The following is a 23,517-nucleotide window of genomic DNA, read 5'->3' as shown; positions in this document are numbered from 1 at the left end:
GGGTCTCACCCTGGCTGCCCCGGCGCCTCCCCCTCCTTGTAGCTGCTTGCTTGCTTGACTGTCGTGGTCACAGCACGAGCTCCAGAGCCAGGCATGAAGCCGGCCAGTGTCTCTGGCTGCAGTCTAGGGTCTGTGAAGTGCCACGGGAGGGCGGGGGAGGGCATGTTCCCCTCCTGACCTTTAGCTCTGGGATTCCGGGATTTTTTCAGAAGTAAAGCCATTTGTTTGTGTTGAATCTGCTGTCCACGTGGCTGACTGATCTTCTGAAGACACCCCATGAACCAGGGTGCCCGCAAGGTGTACTCTGTGAGTTTCCAGACGCACAGTTAAAAAAAACCCCAGTGACTCGCTTTACGCTGCAGAATGACAATTACAAATAAACGTGAGTGACTGCGTCTCACCTACATCACACAGCACGGCAAAGCTGCCCAATGCTCCAAACGAAACTCACCCTGAAAACCCAGCCTTCGGCCTGCGAAGACAGGACACCGCGCTCTGCAGCCTGGAAGAGTGCTGGAGGGGCTGCCTGCTGGCGCGCAGGTGAGGGCGGGGTGGGTCTGCTGCCCAGACAACCACGGCCCGGAGTCTCAGGAAAGGTCTGGGCCAGCCTCTGGGGAGGGGTTGCAGGGACCGTGCCTCTCAGCCTGCAGTCTCACACCAGTCCTTTCTGACCACCTAACCCCTGATTTTTCTAACATTTACAGCAAACTTTACAGCAAGCCTGAGTTTTCAAGTCACTTTTCCAGATACCAAGCTTTTTTTTTTAAGCTTTGTTTTGTAACTTGGTGTGTGTGGGGGTAATTAGGTGTATTTATTTGTTTATGTAATGGAGGGACTGGGGATTGCACCCAGGACCTCGTGCGCACTAAGCACACGCTCTACCACTGAGCCACACCCTGTGCACCACACCCCTTCCCCACCAGACACCAAGTCTTCATGTGAGAACTTACTGGGAAATTGTGTCTTTAATAATCAGTGGGAGAGAAGCTGACTTACGAACCTAAATTACTTTCGTATTTTATTCTTAGGAGTTGAGATTTATTTAAGAAAAATATTTGCTATACGCCAAAATCACACACACAGAGATGCCTGCTTGTGAACATTTTCTGAAATCCAAAGAGTTGGCTTCTGCATTTGGCCAGTTTCTTACGATGTGCAGGACATCTGGGCAGTCATCCTCTTCCGAGGCGTCAGTTAGTTAAGCGCATTCCAAGCTAAAAGTCCCACGATTGCCCCTCTAAGGGGTGAAGCGCAGGCTTGCTTCCTAGCGTCGCTGGGACCTGCAGACCTGTTCCCGGTGGCAGACTCATGCGCTGTGGTGTTGAAGCCGTGGTTCGTCTGAGTCCCCAGTAACTGGGCTGAGCTTCGGGGGTATGGCCGGTTTCTCCTGCAAGCCCCCCAGGCGGGGAAACAGAATTCCCATTTACTTTCGTGACCTCTGATTTCAACGCCGAGACTGCACATTATTTACTGCTGGATGACTCCCCTGGAATTTAGTGAGCACTGAGTACAAATACGATGGACGTGACTGTCACAGTCTACTCTGCACAGCCAGGGTCTGCGCGGGCCGTGGCCACACGCTTCTCACTCCGCTCTGCCAGGAAGCTCGTTCGCATCGTACCTTCAGTTATTGCAAGAAGGAGAGGTATCGGGGGCTTCTGCTTAACTGCGCTTATAGCCCAAATGTGGGCAAAAAAGACTTGTGGCATGAAATAAAAGGAAAACATAAAAGACGTCGTATCTTCTCTCCTGCTTCACCTTCTGCCCCAAGTCCCCATCAGGCCTGGGAGGCCATCCTGAACTTCCGCCCGTAGGAAGGAGGCTGGGGGCTCGGCAGCTGGGGAGCTGCTGCTGGCGGCTTCTCGGGGCGAGGCGGTTTCTCACTAGCATCCCTGTGCTCACCCAGTCCTGACTTCTGCCTGAACCGGCCCAGACGTCTGGAAGCCAGAACCCAGGAAATGGGGAGTGTTGGGCGTCCCCCAACACTGAACTGCCGTCTCTGAGACCTGAAAATAACTGCCCAGTTTCTCACGGTGGCCTGGTCCACGGCTCACTCCAGGGAAGGACCCCAACAAGAGGAGGACAGTCCTCCTCGCTCTGAACGGTCCTGAGCCGCCCTCACCGCGGCCCTGGGTAGGGGCGGAGCCCAGGCAGCGACACAGCCCAGCCCCACCAGACGAGAGGCTGGGGTGCGAGCAAGGCATCGGCTTGGTTTTCTAAACTAGCCCGGCTGGAGAAACACCGAGCACACCGAGAGCGTTCACCGAGAAAGCCTGGCCGGACGGCTGCAGCAAGGCCTCTGAGCACAGACGGAAGCAGCGTTTGAGGTCGACCCTCGTTGGGAGGGATGGAGCTACTTCCTCCCCAGAATAACCCTAGAGACCAAGTCCTAGGTCTGCTGGGTGTGGACGAAGTGCTTCGCTTTGAATTCACTCTCCCACAGCGAGGCCGCCATGCTGCACCCTCACCGTGTAGGGCGTGAAGTCTGACCAGGGCCTGAGGGACACGCTCCAGGCAACAGATCACTGGAACAAGTGGGACCCACAGCCGTGGCCCTGGTCACCCCCGGGGCGTCAGACGGCAAAGGCCTCATCTAAGCTCACCACTGCCTCCCTCGGTCACCTACCCTCCCCCCGAAACCTCACTGCGTCAGGACCGGAGGGGTCTCCTGCACGCACTATATTCGACTGGAAGCCAATTTGAGAATTTGGTGAGAGATCCTGACACCCCCTGGAGACCAATGTTGAGGAACAGGGTTCAGGGGGATGCCCCAACCAGCCTCCTGCACAGCCCTCCTCCCCGTCCCCCCAGCTCTGCCGCACGCTCCGAAAGCTCTCACTTCACCATCTTGTCACCAGCACTCACTCTACTTAGTCCCGAAAGGCTGCCAATCACCACTCAGAGTGACCTTTGGCCCCTCTTCTCCGTCCCTGGGCTGCCCGCCCCGGTGCGGAAGGACAGGAGCGGCGGGGCGAGGCCGGCGGGGGTGGCTGGCGCGCCTGCTGGCCCCAGGGTCTCCAGGAGCAGGAATTCCTCCCCTGGTCCTCTGACACGTGCCACCCCGGGAGGCCCAGCCCTGGCACCTGCCCCCTGGGAAGGAAGACCCCACCCACGGAAAACCAAGGAAACCAGCCCACAGCCTTAGGTCTGCCTCTAGCCTCTCTGTCCTTCCAGCAGGAGGCAGGTTTGGGTCTGGCGTCTCCTGTTTCCCGTGTGAGGAACGTGTGGGCCCAGGAACCCGCCACACAACCAACTGGGAATTCTCCTGAAGTCTCGGGTTCCAGCGGTAACCACAGCAACTCACCCGCCAGGCTGCTGCTGTGAGCCCCAGGGTGGCCAGGCCCGGCGCCCCAGCACCTCATCCCCTCTGCCTCAGACGTGGTCCCGCCTGGGGGCAGACTGTGCAGGGAGCCTGCCCGCGAGTTTTCAGGGTGTGTGGTCAATGGCGCTCTGAACCAGGGCCCGGGCGTGGGCAGGGGGCCGAGTGGTACCTGGTGGAGGCTAGTTATCGGGTGGAGACTGGCTGCCAGCTTGCGGCCCAGTGCCGGGTGGGCCCACTGGGAGCCTTGGGAGGGCGGGTCCTGGCCACACCCCCCGGGGAAGCCAGCGGCCTGGCGTTGCGGGTACTCACGATGGGGCTGGCGTTGATGTAGTCGGAGCTGCTGTGGCTGTTTCCCGAGCTCAGCCGGATCCTGGAGTGGTCGTCTGCAACCCAAGAGCAGAGAGTCAACCGTGTGCGGGCGTCCGAGCACCACGCGGAAGCGGAGTGAGCCCGGTGGCCACCCGCGGACATCCCCTGTGCGCTCCTCGGCGCCGCCTGGCCCTCCTGAAGGCCTTTCAGCGAGCGCCCCCCCCCGCCCCGTCCCCGCAGTCCCACTCGGCAGAATGGAGATATCCCCCCGTTTTTCTTGTGTGAAGTCTGAACACCAAGGCTTGGCGTTCCTCTGCGATCCTCTGTCCAGTGTTTGCCTCTAAGTGACACATTTTTGGCAACATGCAAATCATAAAATCAACGTGGATATTAAGCTGTTAGACCACCACTCAATATACACAATTTTGCAGCCTAGAGAGAGTTAAATCCTCAAGACGACAAGAATGCAGGTTTAAAAGGAGGGTGGGAGAAAAAGAAGATGCAGCCGAGGAGGGGGCAGGGGAATGAGGGCACGTGGAGACTCGCAGACACAGGAACGCGCCTTAATGGGCACATTAATGTGACTGATGTTGAAACAAGACGCTTCCACGGGGACTCAGGACACGTGAGCTGTCGAGGCTTTTTGGTTTAGTACAGGAATCATCCTGAATTTCGGTTCTGGAATTACCACCCATCCACGTACAGCGGCGTCTCTCTCTGCCGGTTTTCAGGGACTTTCACAGTGAGCAGGGCGCCCCCGAGAGCCCCCTCCCCTGCCCGCTCCTCCCCTTCCCCTGCGAGGTGCAGACTTGAAAACGGACAGTGACGGAGCTCAGCTCTGTCCCCTGCTGCTGCAATGAGTGCCTCTCGGTGGCCACACACCACCTGCTTCCGCTGAGACAGCAGAGCCAGGCTTTCCCCAGCTGTGAGCGCGTCACCCCCAGATTCCCGGCCGGGTCTCCCCACTTCCTGCCCCCAGCAACTCGGGGGCAGGGCAGGGAAGCATGGGGACCTCACTGTGCTTTGTGCTTTTTCATTCTCCAGCAGGTTCTGCTTACTCTAAACAACTCTGGGGCTCGGGAGACCTGGTGAGCCCCCAGACTGACTGAACTCGGAAGGTACTGTCCACTACACTGAACACCGTCCTGTCTCTCGTTAAGGTGTTAATGTTGGCTTTTTCCCTGTGGAGACAAGGCAGGTGAGAATCATCCAGAGAGAGGGAGGGGCTCACGCCTGACATGTTCACCTGAGCACACGTCACACAAACCCAGACGACGCAGAAACATTCAGAAGGTGTTTATGACGGGAGATTTGGAAGCGCCCCGCCAAGGTGCGACCAGCGACCGAAGTCCCCTGGAGTCAATGGCTTTGGGTCCTGCCAGATTTATTCTTGAGAGAGTGAAAGTTGGCTGTGGCAGGAAGATGAAGTATGACCGACTAGAAACACTGGTCAGCTGCGACATCCCAGCACGCCGCAAGCACGAGCTCCACGGCGAGGTCCGAGAGGCTCCGTTTCTCAGTGGGCGGCTGCCATCGAAGACCGGCACTGGGCCGTGGCCCGCGAGCAGGCCTTCTTCTGAATGCACAAGTCTGGGTAAACAGCAGGGCTTCCGGCTGCTTCTGGAGGGCTCCCGAGGGTCTCCCTGGAGCCCACCTCATCACACATACTTCAACACGCCGGCTTCAGGTCCCGGCGAGAGCGGCCCTCGGGCCCGCCAGTGCCCGAGAACCGCAGAGCAGGCTGGCTGGCGATCGGAGGGAGGGGAGCAGGCGGGAGGCCCCGTGAGGACCCTGATCCCTCCTGGAGCAGAGCAGTCCCCGGTCGCGGAGCCTCCTGGCTCAGTGGGCGAGCGTAGCTGGATTTTCTAGTTGGAAAACCAAGAGCTCGTGGCCTAAGCTGGGAGTCCCGTGAATGCCCAATGGTTAGTGAGAAAGTGCTCTGAGCACCAGGGCCCTAGCCTGGCTGTGAGGACAGCTCGCGGATGACCCCAGCATCCGGGCAGCGGGCCCCTCCGGCTGCGTTCATGCCTGAAGGACCCCCTTTCCAAGAGGCCACTGAGTCAGAGACCAGGGCTTCAAATCTCAGACTTCCATGGCCTTCCTACCACATATCTGACTGTGGCAACAAGTGGATTTTAAAATTAATGGTGAACTTGTTTTGTTGTTATTGTGGGACCATCTTGAACCTCCGGGTGAAACACCTGGGGCCTTCCCGGAAGGGCCAGAGTGACGCTGGCCAGAGTCCAGCGGGGGGTGGGTCCACGTAGGAGGGACGGTCCAGCAGACATTTCACTTGGGGGCAAGCCTCTGAACTGCTCTGTGGCTCACGGTTCCTGTCCATCCCTTTCAAAGGGATGCTCTGGGCGGGGGTGCGCTATATTCTCCGAGATGCAAGTCAGACAGCAAGGCCTGGCGGGTTGAGGAGATTCACTCACGGTAACACACGGGTAGAGGCGAAGCCAGGGCCTCTGAGCAAATGACCCTCTCCCTCCCCCACACGTGGTCGGCTGAATGTCAGTTCTTCGTCTTCCCAGCACAAACACACGTCTCATTCCTGGCAGCAAATTCAACACGAGGACCCAAACACAGAACAAGAATTTTCGCAGCCTCGGTGCTGACATTTGCATTGAGAAGTGGGTGTGTCCCTCAGGATCTCGGTCTGAGACGTCGCTCAGGCGCCAGGAAGCACGGACGTGCAGAAATGCAGGTACATCTCCCCGTCTGCGTCTGGCTCTGGGACAGAGTCTTCTCCTCTGACAGGACAGAGCCACGGCTGTGAGCCTTGTTGGGGGTGGGGGGCAGCTCTGGGGGCACTGCTGAGTCTCCCGGGGTGTGCGCTGCTTCTCAGAGCCCGGGGCGCTCAAGCAGGCACCACCGTGCTCAAGGACGCTGCTTCCAGCTTCTCTCTTTCCCGCCTGTCCTGACACAGTGTCGCGTGCATCGCCCCCCTTCTTCCTGGGACGCTGTGCCGTGCGCAGAACAGGGACCACTTTCCTGCTTCAGGTTGAAGCAACTCAGGCCCCAAGGATCAAACACTTGACCTGACAAAGGCCACGGAGCTCAGGGCCCAGACCTGGCCCAGCCCTGCCACCTGCCAGCCAGGTGGTATTCGGGTAAATGCCTCGGTGTTTCAGTGTCAGATTCATCACCCACAATGAGGGCGGTGGCCTCTGACCCCCAGGGCTGCTGTGACGTAAGGCTTCCACAAAGCGCTCCCGTAAGGCCGGGCGCGGAGCAAGGGCTGTGGGAACAGGCTCAGGGTTACAGGCGGCCACACGCCTCGCTGACTCAAAGTCAGCTGAGCCGGCAGAAGTTGTTTACGGTTCACAGTGCTGTCAGCAAACGCAGAGAGAGTCCCAGAAACGCCAACGGGAGACCCAGGTCCCAGCGCTTCTCGATCACGACTGGGGCGAGGAAGCCTTGAGGACAGACGCGCTGGGTCGTCGAGAGGACCCAGAGCTCGGTCGCCAGTGGAGTCAGGGCCATCGTCCAGAGCCTTCCCACGCTCCCCTGACCCCCTCTGAGGAAGGTGTGCGGGGGCCCGTGGCATGTGACCTCAGCCTGTAATGGATCTCCAAGGATGGCGTGCTCCCAGCCCCCCGGTTCTGGCACTCACGCTAAGTGTGCTGACCCGCATCCGAGTCAATGATCTCCATGTCTCTGGTGGGTGGAGTCTGTGGTGCTGCTGCTGGTCACCGGATCAGGCCTCCGCGGGAGCCATGGGCTGACACAGCCACAGGAGGGCTCTTCATGAGAGCCATCTGCCAGTGTCCCCCCGGGAGCTCCGGCTGCCTTAGCGCTCTGTGGGGATTTAGATTCAACCACCTCACTGCCTGGCGGCATTTGCTCTGCTTTGATGGGGTGGCTGGTGACAGGCCAGCCCTCTGTCTGGACGGTCAGGGCTCCAAGTCTTCAGGGGGACTCACACATCGGGACATGCTCACAAATGGCACCAAAGACCACGGGTTCTTCTCCGATCCCGTGGGTCCATGGATGGGTCAGTGAGCCGTGGATATTCCTTGTCCTTCTCCGTCAGTCTCCTGATTCCTGCCAAGCACACCTGGAACCGTCTTTGCTGCTTTGGACTTGTCACAGTGGAGGCGAAGCAGAAAGTGTTGACACCGTGTTTGGTAACCAAGGCTCTGAGAAGCTGCTAGATGTCGTGTTTCTCTGCAGCTCTGGGGACCTGGGGACAAGTGTGACCATGAAACACCCTTTCTCTGAAGCGTTTAAGAAGAAAAGCTGCAGCATTCTGTGCAGTGTCTCCTCAGATCAGCACTTGGGCAAACAGGGCGTCTGTGGTCCCAGGTCCAGACACTTGCCTACGTCCAAGACACTGAGAAAACAAGGCTGGATCTGTCCCACAAGATGCTCGCCCAGCGCCTGAGCCGTCCCATGACACAGAGGCTCCCCTGGCTTCCCGGCCCTGAGCACAGCAAAAGCAGGTCCTGGAGTCACACATGTGTCCTGAAATGTGGTCAGACGGCTGGTCTCCTGTCTCGTCTCTTGGTTTCACCAGCATCTCTGCAGATCTCCCAAGCAGCAACCCCAGGCAGGACTGCTGCCCAGTCTGCCATGTGAGCGGCAGTGTGGGCAGGTCACACGGGCTGGGGCACGGTGGCCACCCCGGTCCAGCTGCACACCAACCTCGTCACCCAGCATCTCCGTGGAAAAGGCCCCTCTTGGCACAGCCCGTGTGCCAAGCAGGAACAGACCTCAGGGCTCAGGGTGTGGCCTCACACCACCCCCGCTACTGAGCGGCCCCGGGCACCTGGTGTCAAAGGTTGAATTGTGTCCCCTAGAAAGATGTGCTGGAGCCCCAGCCCCCAGGACCTCAGGACGTGGCCTTACTTGGGGTCTGTACAGGTGACCGCGTTACAATGAGGTCATATGGGTGGGCCTAGTCCAACATGCCTGGTGTCCTTATAAAGGGGGAATTGGGACTCAGACAGGCACGGAGGGAAGATGCCGTGAGGACACGGAGATGACTGCTGTCTGCAGGCCAAGAGGAGGCCCAGGAAGATGCCTCCCCAGAGCCCGGGGGGCCGGCTTTGTCCTGGACACCAGCCTGTGGCCTGTGAGGACACATCTCTGCCCTGGACCCTCCTGCGCCTGGAGTCAGGGGTCCACCCGGGTCCGGCTTTCTCGCGACTTGCCTGTCTGCCCTTTCCACGCGTTTTAACTGCTTCTGGGTCCCTGCTTCTTCAGGAGGAGGCTGACCTGATGACCGGGAAGTTCCCACCAGCTAAAAAGGCTAGTTTTCCACAAGTAATCAGCAAACAGACGCGTGGTGCCACCATGAGCCCGGGAGCAGCGGCAGGGCTGTGTCTCTGTGGGAGGAGGCTCCTGGCACCAGCCTTCCGGCCTCGCGGGCACAGCGGTGCAGCCAGCGCGCCGTCCTTGTGCCCCGAGGCCAGGGTGACTGGGAGCACAGTGTGCGAGGGTTTGCCGGCAGCAACGCACAAGAATAACTGTGCACAGTGAGAGCACAGGCGTCAACCAAGCAAAGCCACGCCACCTACACAGTTCCACACAGAGACCTCGATCAGCCAACCTGGGCTATAAATCTCCGTGCAGGGACCGCATCCCACACGGCAGCTGAGATGGGAAGGCAAGACATGAAGATGGGCGAGAACGCGGCCTCCCAGGGCCCTGGCGGGTGGGCAACTCGCTCATGTTTAAACAAAAGAGCAAAAGCCCGTGTTGTCCTGAGCACAATGCTATCACCAGGAACAATCCTGGTCTCCATCTGTGCTGACCGAGGGTAGACAGAGGGCGAACACAGGTGTCACCTTCAACTGACAGTCACAGCCCCTGACAGGGACCAGGCAGACGGGGAGACCCTGACCCCTGAGGACAAGATGGTTATCCCCCCAGGCCTTGCCAACCAAGATGTTTCTGGGAAAGCAAGGGGAGAAAACTTGGCAGGAACCTTGCCGATTACCTTAGTAGAGATTCACCCGTAGTGAGCAGGTGGGAGGATTCCCCAAACACCTCACAGAGCTGACGGCTCACACGGCCCAGAAGGGGAGGGGCCGTGGAAGGTGCCCAGGGGTCTGGGGACGACGTGGCAGGAAGAGGGAGCAGAAACAAGACCTCAGGCGCAGGGGTACCTCTGACCAGCCGTGTGGGTGCGGCGCCCGGCATCCTGCACAGATGGAAACACGGCCTCGGGGTGCTCAGAACAGCAGTGGAAGGTCGATCTTACTGGAAGGAAGGACCTTGGGGAGGGAGGGGGCTGCACCTGGGAGGTGGGTCCTGGCCAGACCCTCACGCTGTCAGGGAGCAGAGGGACGGAGTCTGGGTCAAGACGAAGGAGCCGGGGGACACGCCCAGAAGCTCCCTGAGGCCCTCGCGCTGGACGCTGCTCCACGGATAAGCCCTCCTCCCAGCAGGAGCCAAAGTATAACCAAAAAGTCTGGTTACACGTTTAGGCCCGGAAGAGGCCTATGGATACAGGCCTAGGTCACTGATGATGCGGTGTGCTGGGCTAGAAGGCAGGCATGCTGGAAGCATCTCTGTTCCTTCATTTCCATCATAAGGTGGCAGCTGACCTTATTCCCAGGGTGGTTTTTCACACAGAACGTTTTCAAACATTTTCATTATCACCTTCCGGTAGTTGTTGCCGAGATGGGGTGTTGGGGGCAGTGCTACAGCTGCGCTCACACCTCTCGGTGGGAGTCCCCTCCTCCGTAGACGAGTTCCCGTGGCTGCTGGAATGAATTTCCACAAACCTACTGTCTTGAAAACCAAACCTCTGACAGTCTCGCCGCTCAGAAGTCTGAGATGAGTCTGGATCCTGGCGCCGGCCGGGCGGGTCCCGCCGCTCAGAAGTCTATGAGTCTGAAGCCAGGTGCCGGCCGGGCGGGTTCCTCCTGGAGGCTCCGGGGCCAATCGCTTCCTCGCTGTGTCCGCCTCCAGCTGCACCCGTTCCTGGCGGGCCCCCCACCTTCAGCCTGCTCGGGGCCTCTCTCTTCTGCATGTAAGGACCCTGGTGATCACCTCAGGACCACCCAGAAAACTAGGCTCCTCTCCCTAAGTTCAGGTCAGTTGATGAGCAAACCTTGTTTCATCTGTAATCTCAGCTTCCCATCATCGCGTAGGAAATGCATTCACGGATCCCCGGGGTAGAATGTGGCGACTCGGCTTAGAAACACCACAGCGCCGAGATCAGCACCACGGCTGTGGACAGCGACAGGAAGCCTCGCTGCCGAGAAGGAGGGGAGAGGTGGGAAGACGTGGGAAGACGTAGAGAGGGGAGGGGACAGGTGGGAGGGGACGAGGGCGTAACTAAGGACAGCCTCTAATTCCGGTTTTCCTGCTACAACAGATACCGTGGAAGCTAAGCAAGCAAGTGTATTCCTGGATGTCCGAACTGAATTCTAACAAGGAAAGAACTAAACTGACAGTAACCTTGAGAGAAAAGCGGCCAAATCATCTCGAAGTTCTTAGTTGCCAAGAAGGAGAATGCTGGGCATTTAATACATAACCAGATGAGAGCATTTTGTTCCAGAGACTCCAGAACGCGCCGAGCCAAAGAGATGGAAACACGAGAATTCTGCTGACACAGCTGTAGGCATCTTGAGTGAGAGAATGAGAAACAGACATCCCAGGAGACCAGGGTTTCCACGACTGAAAAGATCACACACAAAAGATGGAAGGGGATGGACACAGATGGACACAGACTAGGGGCTCACGTTGCACAGGACGGTTTCAGAGAGGCTGGCACCCCGAGGGGGATGGTGAAGAGAATGCTTTTTCAAACCAGAAAGGACAGAGAGGAGACAGGTAGGGGGTGGACAGACGCTGGCAGGACAGGGGTCACTGGCAGGTTCTGGTTGCAGGAACGGGTTTTACAAGTCCTCTGGGTGCGGCCACAGAGCGTGCTGCCATGTTCACAGCAGCATCCTGGGGATGCAAAGTCCGGTCGCATAGTGTCCCTAGGCCACTGGGTCTTGGGTGCACGACCAGAAAGAGGGAAACAGCAGGTCTGGAAACCAGGCCGTCAGCTCCCAAGGACCTGGCAAAGGGGCCAGACACCTGGCTGGACGGATCGTGAAGACAGAGGGGGCGATCACTGGGGGAAGAGGAGCTTCTCAGGAGCAGGTCAAGTCGGAAAACCCAGGGGGCCATTTCAGAACTAAAATGGCTAAAGAGACGTGAAATCCAAAATGCAGTTATGAACCTTGACTGCAACAAAAAACTGCTGTAAGTGATGTAACTGGAATATCTGGGAACATTGGAATATGGGCCGGAATTAATGACAACGGAGAGTTACTGATTTTCTTAGTTACAACGATGGGGACGTAGTTATGCGGGAGAAAGTCTTCATTTTTACGAGGCACGGGCTAAAGCATTTAGCTGTCACGATGCCTAGAACCCACTTTGAGAAGCCCGGCCAATAAATTAAGCACACGCATACGTCACACAAAAGTGGCAAAATACTGAGCAGCAGCTGTGGGGAGTCTAGCTGGTGGGAACGCAGGCGACCACCAAATTTCCATTTCAACCTGAGTGTTTCCAAACTTTTGTGATAAAAAGTAGGGGGAGAAATCACATCAGGCCAGAAACCTTGCTTCTTTGCAAAGCGCCCCGGACTGGCCGACAAGGACTCCTCTGGGGGGTCAGGAGGGCAGCGGGGGCGGCCACGTCACCTCCTCACGCTCCGGCTCCAGGGCGAGCGTGTGAAGGGGACGCTGCACACGCGGCCTGCGCTGCCTGCTCCCACCCGCCTGCCGCACAGCAGAGCTGCCGCCAGCGCCTGGCCCACCAACAGCCGCTGGGATGCGCCTTCCTGGACCCGTGTCAGCGTGAGGGAGGCCTCGGAAGGCAGCGCCGTATTCATCCTGCGGGAAGTGACTGTATCAACGGCCTGGAGGCGCGTAAACCACGTTTACAAAACGCGCGGATGGGAGAGAGCGGTGGGGGAGGTCTTGTGCTGCCCAGGAATCGCCCTCGTCTCGTTTCGACAAGGATCCGTTTATCAGAGGTGGATGCAGAGTTCAGCCCTGCGTGGCTGGAGGCTTGGGGCTGTGCCCTGTGACATGCCCATGGCACAGGGGACGTAAGACAGAAATGCCCACGCGGAGGAGGGAGCATGCCCCCGCCGTGGCCCTTCTGAAGGGCTGTGATCGGCTGCTTTGGGCACTTAAAACTAGTGTCCATCGAGGGGCCCGCTGTCAGCGCCACCCCCAGGTGCCAGTTTCCCAGCGCCCTCTGAGGGCCCTCCAACGCGAGTCTCTGGGCAGCGTCGGGACAGAAGCCAGGCTACATGAGGTCAGGCGTCTTGTGAGTCTAGGGGCGGAGCCTCAAGGAAAGGAGCTGAGAGGAGGGAACCTGAAGCCTGAGCGGCTGAACCGCGTGGACAGCGCAGCCTCCACCCAACAGGCAGCCCCTCTGCTCTGGGAGGCGTCGGGGCAGTGCCCACGGAGGGGTGTGAGCCAGCAGCCCCGGCCCCGCCCCCGCCCCCGAGGACCTGCGCCCTCAGACGCAGCCTGGCGATCGGGCGCCATCTGTGCTTCGAGGGCGTCTCCCCTGCCCCCTGCCCCACAGATCTCCAGTCTCGGGAGCACGGCTCCTGCCGAGACGTCGTCAAGAAGGAAGCCCTCACAGACCCTGCTGCTGGGACGTCTTCCTTCCAGCACCAGCACACCCAGGCCTCCCCACCCCCAGCTGTTCTGAGGCCGAAGAAAGGAGGAGGAGAACCCGGCGGAGCCAGGGCTCCTCCCGACACGTAACCTCCCCGCCCGCTCGTCCTGTCTGCCTTTCAGATCTAGAATCTTCCGTGACTGACTGCTGCAGGCAGACCAGGTGACGCAGATGTGACCAGGCCAGAACGTTCACTATGGGGACTCTGCTCAGGGTTGGGGAGAAACTGTAAAGCGAAGCTTTGTTTGGACAGAAACTGTTTCCTGCGTGGTTTAAGGGCAGCACGGCAGCCCTTGTGCGCCCCAAACCCTCCCTCTGCGGATGTCTGAGAACTGGGTTCATTTTCCTGACACGAGAAACCTCAGGTGAGCCCACAAAGCACGTGCGGGGCAGTGTGCAGTCAGCACAGGGGACGTGGGCTCGAACCCCAGTGTCCTCCTCCGTCCAGTGAGGCGGGGTGGCTCCGGGGGGTGGGGAGGGGCAGGCCCGGGGTGCGTGCTCGGTGGTGGCCTGTGATGTGCTCAGCCTGGGGACTGTGCTTTTCTTCGCCTGCAGTGCCACCCGGGCGACCTGGCCCCCAGGAGGAGCCAGTCCGGAGCCAACCCTCCCCCGACCCGGCCCCGTTTGCTGGGCTGTGGTCTTGTCAGCAGCAATGCCCTAAAAAGCCAAACCATGAGAAACAGCATCACCAGATTTCTCTCCAACTCTACGAACCTGCGTCTTCGGATTTACCTGCTCTCCGGTTCCATCTGAGTGTCTCCGTGTCTCTATCTTGTTATTATAACTCAGAATCAAAAATATTTTTTTGTTTCAGATGGCACACCAAAAACAGCATCATATGACTGTTCTTAATTTAAAAAGCATAAGAAAGGAATATTGCATAATTCTTTTAAAAAATGCAAAAAAATTAGAAACCATATTAAATTCTTTAAACTTCTGAGATATCACCAGACCCAGCATAGTGCCAGCCAACGTCTCATACATGCTACTTGCCTTTGCCTTGGGAAGTAAATCGTCGGTAGCTAGAATCTCCAGGCTGTCAGGAATCGAAAAGTCACTCACCCGGACACTTTGAATTTCCCGCCAACCTGCCACTGGGATGTCTTCCAGCCTGGCTGGGCCTGCCCCAGTGCGGGGGGCGAGAGAGACTTCAGAGGGGCACCAGATGCGCACGGGGCGGAGGAGGTGGGAGGCGGTGGGAGGCGGTGGGAGGCGCGGGCCATGGGGCTGCCCCGGGGTCCAGGCAGATGCCCGGGTGGATGTGGTGTGGAAGCCCGGCCACCACTCCCATCTCTGCAGGGAGGACTTGAGGAGAAGCAGGGCCGAGCGAGCTGGTTCCAAGGAGAAGAGCTGGAGGAAGGAAGATCGGGTCTGGTGGGGGTGGGGGTGAGCAGAGATGGCAGGTGCCGGTGAGACCCAGAAACAAAGGCGAGACTACGGCAAAAGAAGCAACTGTGGAGAGAGGACGGCTCCGGGGTTTCCATCCGAGACACGAGGGTGGCTGACTGACGCCCCTGTCAGAGCAGGGGTGTGGGGGATGGCGCCGTCCACACTGTGGTGAGCCAGGCGCCCGCCCGCTCGGGAAGTCCTCTTCAGTGGTGGAGATGGGCCGTGTGGATGCCCACCCTGGTCAACACCCTACGCTCTGTTACAGGCTGTTTCTGCGCAGTCAGGAGTGAATAGCCAGATGGAAGGAAGCAGGTTTTTGGGATGAGGAGGCCCTTCTCCCTGGTGGGTCTGGTGAGACCAACAGGAGTTGAGGCAGTGCCACCCCCCGAGAGCCTGCTCGGAAGGGACGCAGGGTGCAGTGTGACAATGCGACCTCCTTCTCAAAGTGAAGACGGAGGACGAAGGAGGGGTGCGCCTGCGGGAAGTGGACCCATGCAGCCGGATGCTCTGTCTCAGCGGGTGTGGGCCCCACCTTCTTCCTGGGCCTGTGGCTTCTCCTCCCACACGACCGGACAGGCGAGAATCCGGGTCAGGCTCCGGGGCGAAAAGGGTGGTCGAATGTGATGGCTTCTTCCTAACTCTTGGCGCTAGAGCCCAACAAAGAGCGAGCTTCCTCTTTGGACCCCTCACTCAGGCCCAAAGATGGCAGCCACGAGGTTCTGGCCCAAGGGGAAGTGCCAGGGCTCCCAGGGCTGGAGCCTCGCCTCACGGCTGAACACAAGATGTCCTGCGTCACGAGGTCCTGGCCTGTGGACCTGCCGCTGATGTGGCACAGCCGGGGCCCGGGGGCCAGCCCGGCTGGAGGGCGCGTGGACTGGAGCGCGCCACGTCCCGGTTATCGCTGCGAGCAGCGCTCGGGGAAGAGCCTTTCAACCTGAATGTTTACAGTTCGATACCTGACACCCAAGGAAGCCCCCAGGCCCGGGGGACACGCTCAGCACAGGCTATTTGCCCAAACCACCAATTACTCAGGGTGCAGCTGTCATCGCCCACCCACGCCCCGTCTAGAACCTCTGAGGACAGAGGCCAGCTCGGCTCGCTGGACGCCCCTGTGTCCGTCCGCGGCCCTCGGCACACAGCAGGCACTTAATAAAATCTTAGTTATCGGCGTCTCTTCTCAATAGGAAGCTTAGACGTGGCAACGGCTCCTACTTTAAGAGCTCTTGAGGGAAAACCCCTCAGACGTTACAGAGCTTTTCTGAACACTGACCACACTGTTAGGAACACTTACACCCACGTGTGTCAAGGTTTTACAAAGGCCTGTAATTCCCAGGCTGGCGTCTACAGCAACACAAGAGGGACCCTTTGGCCTTCCTGTCCTGTGAGCCCAGATGAAACCGCTGCCGCTTACCGTGAGGCAGGCAGGGCACCTGCCGCTGCCTCCCACAGGCCGGGAGGACGGCGGGACTGCGCTGTTAGGTGGCACCTGGCTGGCTCCCGCACGGGCCCCGCAGGACTGGGCTGGGCCCGTGACCCCGGGAGCACAGCCCCCACGGTGGGTGCTGGTGCTCCCCGTGAGGCCCAGGTGGCTTTGCTGTGCCCTCGAGAACGTCAGCCCGCAAAGTGCGTTCTGTCTTGTTCCCTTACGTTACTAAAACAGTAACCACCCCCACCCCCACTTACCACCCATGAAGTCGGCATCTATGTGACACTTTGGTCAGAAGCCCTCAGCTCCCCTCCCGCTCCCGGGGGGGGGGGGTACACATTCATCACAGCCGGCCTGGCCTGGAACCTGCTGGAACACAGGAGGCCGGTGCATCACTAGCTGGGTGACAGGCCCCTCCACGGGCCTCTGCTTCTGCAGGTCACTCGTCACCTCAGACACACCCACACCGTACATAAGACCCTGGGTGGCTGGTGTCTTTCTGTGTCTCTGCTTTCTGGTGACGATTCATGGCCTGACAGCAAGTCCTTGGCATCGCTTATGGGGACACCAGATGGCTGAACGTGGCCGGGGCACCTGCTCCTGCTCACCCAGAGCCTAGAGTGTGAGGAGGCCAGCGGCATGGCCTCGTCTGACCCTCGCAGCTTTGAGATTTAAGGACGACGGCGAGACCCCAAGTGCAGAGGAGAAGGAGGCTCCCAGGGCACAGACCCCAGCCGCAAGTCACAGAGCAACAGCCAACGCAGGGCTGTCTGCCCGCCCCGCCGCACGGCTTCGGGAGCAGCCCGCCGGGCCAAAATGGAGACGCGGGTTCCGTGGTTTGAGGCTGGAGGTCCCCCAGGGTGATGCCCTCCTGCTCTTTGAAGTGAGGGCACAGTCGGCCGGCAGGGAGGGCAGACCAGCAGCAGGAGGGAAGGGCGGTCCTGCTGCGTGAGGGCCGGCAGGCGCGGCCTGTGCCCACCGTGGAGGGCCGCCCTCCCGCGCCCGGGGGCCCGCGGGCGGTACGTACAGGTCAGCACAGCCGGGCAGCGGTTCTTGGGCACATTCTCCTCCCTCTGGGCCACGAGCGAGCAGCTGGGCTCCGCCTGGTAGGCGCACAGGGCCTCCCACTCCCGCTGCAGCCGGTTCTTGTCCTCCAGGTGGTCCTCCATGTAGGCCTGGAATGCAAGTGCAGAGTCAGGGACGCCCCAGGACTGGGGGGCAGGATCCTGGACGCCGGGCGGCCGACACGGGGGGCCCACACTTCACCTGCACGGACGAGGTGGGAGCCGGCTGGCACCGGGCCCAGTAAGGAGGGCACAGACTAGCCAGACGCAGCCGGAGCAGCCAAGGCTCCAGCCAGTTCATTGGTTCAGAGATGTTCGTGGCATGGGAACCACGGTGCTGGGCGGGGCCCTGGGAACACTCAGCCATTGTGAAAACAGGCCTCACTCACCGCAGACCAGATTGGATTGACCACCAAAAGCTGGGACAGGAAGTGCGTCCAGCCAGGACCCAGTGAGTTAGCAGGACGAGAGCAGCCAGGGAGGCACGGCACCACGTGCTGAAGGGTGAGGGAGGGGCAGGCAGGCGCACAGGTGTGTCAGGCGGGGGCTGGGGACAGCCAGTGCCAAGGGCACTGGGGCTCTCAAGTCTGTCTGGGGCGTCCGGGCTCTGAGGGACGGGCTGAGGGAGGTTAGGGAGCAGGTCTGCGTCCGCCTCTGCGTGGGACATACAGGAGAGCCCTCGTCTCTGCATCAGAGACAGAATAAACACAGAAATATGAAACAGCCGGAGCAATGCCACGCAGGAAGGAAACCGAAGCTGCGGCCAGCCTGAGAGCACAGGGCCAAACCAAAAGGTGTTCATGGCCTCAGGCTGGGAAAGCACTTCTGCATCGCAAGCCTCATCTTCTCATCCTCCCTCTCAGAGAGCCACTAGCCACCGACAGACAGGGCGTTGCAATCACTAGAAATCGGTCACACGTTCCGGGGCTGGGGAGCTCAGACCCGTCCCTCCACAGGCTGCCCCGCTCCCATTTCTGTTTACACGGAAGTCACTTTTCTTTCAGTTGGCCCACTTTTCTCAATCCTCTGGGGCGATGCAGTCAAGACACAGGCTGGCTCTGAGGTGCTGCAAAGCGTTGGAAAACAAAACAGCACAGCAGATACCTGACCCTCGGCCACTCTGACCCTAATTTTCCAGGGCACTGTCTGTTGGCAGTGACACTTGGAGAGGCACACAGGGAGCCAAGGGTCTCCAGACGTTCTTTCCACAGAGACTCCCGAGCCAGCCGCAGTGGTCTGTCCACTCGGGAAGTGACTGTGATTTTAAGGAAAACCAGAACCAGACTGGGTGGCTCTACTGCGTTCAGAGGCGTAGCAGTCTCATCCTGTGGTGTCGTGTTCAGCAAAGTAAAACACACACAGGAGTGCACACGGGCACACAGGGCTCCAGGCCTCTGGAGCTCAGGCACCCAGTGTTCACGCCCTTCCACGTCCGCCCCGACCCCTCTGTCACCCAGCTCAGGTCACCCGGGGGCCAGGGCTCCTGCGGTCCCCACCCCCACCCCCGCCCTGGGCCGTCTGCTCACCCGCACCCACCCCAGTGGACACAGAGGCACAGGAAGAAACTCAAGCCAGACAGTCGGGCTGGAGTCCCACACGTCTCAGTGAAGTTTTGACCACAGCTGACTTGAACTGTTTTCTATTATTCACTCAATTAACACCAACTCTATCCATGTTGGTCTGACCGGTGTGTCTATCAGCACGTGTGAGCAGAGCCAGGGCACAGGAGCCGGGGAGGAGCCACCCTCGGGGAGGCCTGGCCCAGCCGCTGAGGCCCCGCTCCCGCAGGTGTGGCTCCGGGAGGCCAGCAGTGGGGCCCCTGCTCCAGTCACTGCGGGAACCAGCAGATGGCTTTTCGCACAGATGACCGAGACCTGTGACCATGCACGCCTCCTCCGGGCCACACCATGAACCTCAGGAGCTCACCTCCGTTGGGAACAGAAACATCGCAGCTGTTCCAAGGCCCGCCCTCCCTGCCAGCTCCTGACCCCGCCACCTCTGCCCACACAGCCCTCGGGTTTCTTCGGGTCGGAAAGATGCAAATTTAAGTGGTACAATCTAGAAAATGTGAACGACAGTCTGCTTTCTTTGGGACAATCATTATGGAACATCTGATGCATATTTTTTGGGCCAAAGTTACCCTAATAAGGGAGACACTTCTGCCTGGTGTAACACTTAAGTTTGTGCAAACTGACTAGCTTATCTGCAGCCTAAAGTGTGGTGTGTGAGGGTCCCCGGGAAGGAGAGGGCGTTCTGGATGAAGTGCTTTTGCGGTGACTTTTCTCAAGATTGGTTAACACACAGTTTTACAAATGGATATAAAATGGTTCCTGGCCAAATGATTTTAGATACTCACTTTTCTTTGGAAAATGTTCTGTTCACAAAATCCATCATGAACGAATGAGCTTCTTTCAATAAACATGATGGATTCTAAAATGACGAACCCCGGCGGGTTTAATCTAATCTCATGTTGTCTGCAGGAGGGGCATTAGATATCACCTTAATTCCTGTAAACGGCAGCTGCTTAAACGCTCACTTTATCTCAGCTCTGGAAGGTGAGATCACGCGCAAGCTCGCTGGTGTTCCTAAACGGACGGCAAGAAATAGAAGCGGGGGCTCCGGCAAGCAAGCGGCAGTGTTGGGGGCGGAGACAGTGTTACGAGCAGCGGGACTCTGTTTTCCATTGAGAATTCGGTCACTAAAGACACTCTTGGCTGTATTAACACTGAGATAAAATCTCCATCCTCTCAGCCGTGTTGCTCCAGCAGCCTGCCTCTGCCCGGCTCTGGCCGTCTCGGTTTGATCTGTTCTGTGTTTTCCTGTTAATATTTTCGCTCTGGGCGTCACACGGGTGTTGTTCCCACTCGTGTCTTAGGAGCCTTTGCTCTTCACGTTTGTGGATCAGATGCTTTTCTTCTGAGACACGAGAGTGTGTTTCACGTCGTCTGCGGGGAAGCGAGGCCTTGGTCGTGAAAGAAGGTGTTTTAAACAAAACGAAAACTGCCACAGTAACAATGCTAGGCGGCCCCTTCTCTCGAGGGTGTGCGAGCGGGCACGGCGATCCTGCCCAGACACCACCACTCCTGGAGTAATCAGGGAAGTTAACGGGGCATTTAAACACCAGCACATTCCCCCCCCAGGCCGCAGGTGTCGTTTAAAGTCCTTTGTGTGCGTATGTGGGGTGGGTGTGGGGGGGGCCGCAGGAGGGCTTAATTTAAAAAAAAAACGACTTTTTCTTCCATAAATAGTGCACACAGAAAAGAACAGGAGATGAACGTGTGCAGAATGAAAACAAAGGCCGCTGATACCTCCCCAGACGACCTAACCGAAAGGCCGCGGTGAAGCCCCCTCTCCCGGCACATATGTGGGCTGCTTCCTTTTTTGTTTTTCTGCTCTGAAAACGGCTGCTTAAGCTTTGGATGACTCAGCATGGTAGGATTTTCTTACTTAAGTTGAAAAGCTGCTGAGATGAGGCTTGCATCCTACCCACAGGGAAACCAAGGCCTACGGAAGTTAAGCACCCGCAGCCAGGGCACCCGTGGCTCGGATCCAGTGTGCACAGTGCGCCGGTGTCATCCTGCCCCCACACGGCCCCTCTCCCTGCACGGCCCCTTCAGTTCCTCACAGGGCACCCAGGCCTGCATCTCTGGTTACAATCCTGCCGGCTTCAAAAGACACCAGCGGTGTCCAGAGCAGCACTGTCCTTTGTCCAAGCTTCATGTCACTAACCTACCACTCTGTCCCAGGGAGACTCCCGTTGCAGCCCTTCCCCCGTCACCGTCGCTCCCTGTGCCTCGTTCACGCTGATCCTCCCGTGATGACTCTGCCCAGACCTCGAGGTCAGTGCAAACGCCACCTCCACCCTCACACCTGCCGCCACCTCTGTGACCCCCCCTCCCTGCACCCCCCCTCCCAGCACCATCATGGAAACGCCCCCTCTGTGACACTGACCCCGCTCTGCTTCGCGCTGCAGCTGTGAACGCCAGGACCTTCCTCTTCTAGTGAGCTGACCTGCCCGAGGGTGGGGCCCGTGTCTCATCCACTTCGCACACAGTCAGGATTTGTTGAATGATTGCTCGTAACCTGGAAGATTCTATAAGTAGTCTGCAGTACAGGCAAAAATTGTGTGTTGATGGCTGGCATTCTAGAAGCTCCGCCTTCGAGTTTTCTGAGGCTTGGAAGCACTGCTCAAGAAAAGCACCGTGAGGGCCTGGGAGCGTGTCATTAAGAATTTCCTGCTGCCTCTCCCTTTCCGAGCTGTCCGAGGAACACCTTCACAACGCGCGTCAAGTAGGGGCCACGTCCTGATGTCCCCGCGACAACCCCAGGGCACAACAGCAGTTCAGAATGCTCTCCTCCCAGACTCCCCTGCTCGTTAGCCTTCAAGTCCAGGCCTGGCGCTGGCTCCCCGAGGCCTCTCAGGCCTTCTGCGGCTCCCGTGCCCCCAGTACGCACCTCTCATCTGGGACACAGTACGTGCTGGCACCAGTGAAGCGGGCAGGGTGTTTCTAGGACCTGCCTTCCCCATGGGTTCTGAGCTCCTGGGGGTAGGGACCGTCTTACTCACCTGCACCACCCCGCACGCAAGGGAGCCCTGAGACACGCAGAGCAGAGCCCTGGTTACACGCACTGGACGGGAGTCAACATGTGAAGGGGCCACCACATGCACCCTGGAAACCTCAGTCCCAGGAAGAGCTGGGGCTCAGTGTCGGCTGATCCAATGTGAAGAACTCAGATCAATTACAAGTGACCCTGGTTCTTTAGGAACATTTGGAAGCATGTCTTTAATCTCGCAGTTTTTCATTACACTCAGCAATATTAGGGGAGACCGAGGTGGGGGTTCTGAAGAGTCTTGGCTGGAAGGACACAGCCCTGGTTTCTGCGCCCCTGGAATCCGTCAGGGGAACCTGACTGGGGCTGGTTCCTGAGTGGGAAGGTGTCTAGAACATTCCTGAGCTGTGAGCCTTTCCAAGGCCTAGGTTTGACGCACTCACGTAAAAGATAACCCCCAGCTCAAATCATTCACGGAAAAAAGTCCCGAGGTTTCAGAATGTGGGTTTTCCAAGTTTGGAGCCAACGCACGCTGGCCGCCACTGACCCCATGGCCTCTGACCACGCAGGGCGTCTACAACAGGGCCGATGGCGGACCCGCAGTTCTGAGTGTCTGGCCCCTTGAGCACAGCATCAGCTTTCTTACTGCATGAGAGACTAACTCAACCTAAGGCTTTCCTCCTTAATCTTATTTCCGACCTCGCACTTCCAGCTCCCCACCTCACACCCCTTTCCTAGCCTACATGATGGGACGATTTTTAGGCCACAAGGCCCACATGCCACCAGATGACTTTTCAGGAAATGCTCTCCATGTGTCGGACAAACCAACTGGCTTCCACATTGAACAGAATCATTTTACACAGAATCCCAAACCTTTGGGACAAAAGTGTTGTCGTGGTTAGCAGGCGGAGACGTGCGTCCACAATGGGTTAACGCAGCCCAAATGTTTCCTGCACTGTTTTCTGATCAAACTGTCAACACCTTCAGGTCAAGAGAGCGAGTCCCAGGAACACAGCGTGCCTGGGGTGCTCCGGAGCGCAGCAGGGTTTGCTAATGGTCACAGGAGCCGTCTGCACCTTCAGGAGGCGATTGTACCCGTCACTCACGGCGCCTTCACGAGTGCTGAGGGGAGCTTCCGGCCGGGAGGCAACTCTAATAAAATGGAGAAGGCGTTGGGCTTAATTTTGAAAGCATTCTTAACAACGTAATAGACACAAAGTCTGGTCCCCACTCAGCGGCTTTTGGGCCGTGCACTCCTGGGCAGACCACCAAGTCTCGCTGACCCTTGAGTCACTGCGGCCCAGAAACGGGACTCACTTCCAAGGTGGGGCTGAGGGTCGGCTGACTTAATATATGAAACAAACCTCGTGAACTGTGAGGTACATGCAGATGGAGGCGATGGTCTTTCTCATTAAAGAAACAGGGAATCAGAGAATCTCTTGACGCCTCTTCCGCATTCTGTGACCGCACGGTTCTGGAGACACTGACCGAGACCTAATGAAACACGACGCTGGGAGTGTCCGCCACCGACGGCGGCTTGAGCGCAGGGCTCGAGGGGCGACCGTGGGTGTGCGCTGCTGCACGTGCGGCCAGCGTCACTGCCGCCAGCCGGGAGGAACGGCGACACCGCTGAGCGCAGGGTCCCAGCGCGGCTTCCCAGTCACAAGGGCAGCGGTCCCTCTGACAGCTCGGCCCCCTCACCGCGTGCGAAAGCCTGGCGGGTGACCTGAGGGTCATGCCCACGCTGCCAGCCGCCGCGCCCTGAGATCAGGGAGGGTCTGGAGCTCGTGCCCACGCCCTCTGGGGGC

At 58.7% G+C, this 23,517-nt stretch overlaps 1 protein-coding gene across 3 annotated transcripts in view; it reads right to left on the bottom strand.

The window, feature by feature from the left end:
* PTPRN2 (protein tyrosine phosphatase receptor type N2) overlaps positions 1-23,517 on the bottom strand; it is a 519,553-nt gene that overhangs the window by 40,272 nt on the left and 455,764 nt on the right. For all 3 annotated transcript variants that reach the window (XM_074366632.1, XM_074366633.1, XM_045522614.2), the window contains 2 exons: positions 17,122-17,269; positions 3,632-3,705 (listed from right to left, as the gene is read on the bottom strand). In XM_074366632.1, coding sequence (XP_074222733.1) covers positions 3,632-3,705; positions 17,122-17,269 — 222 coding nt within the window. The remainder of the gene's footprint in view (positions 1-3,631; positions 3,706-17,121; positions 17,270-23,517) is intronic.

The sequence above is a fragment of the Camelus bactrianus genome, chromosome 7, assembly GCF_048773025.1.
Source record: "Camelus bactrianus isolate YW-2024 breed Bactrian camel chromosome 7, ASM4877302v1, whole genome shotgun sequence".
Lineage (NCBI taxonomy): Eukaryota > Metazoa > Chordata > Mammalia > Artiodactyla > Camelidae > Camelus > Camelus bactrianus.
This window is presented reverse-complemented; position numbering and strand designations above follow the sequence as displayed.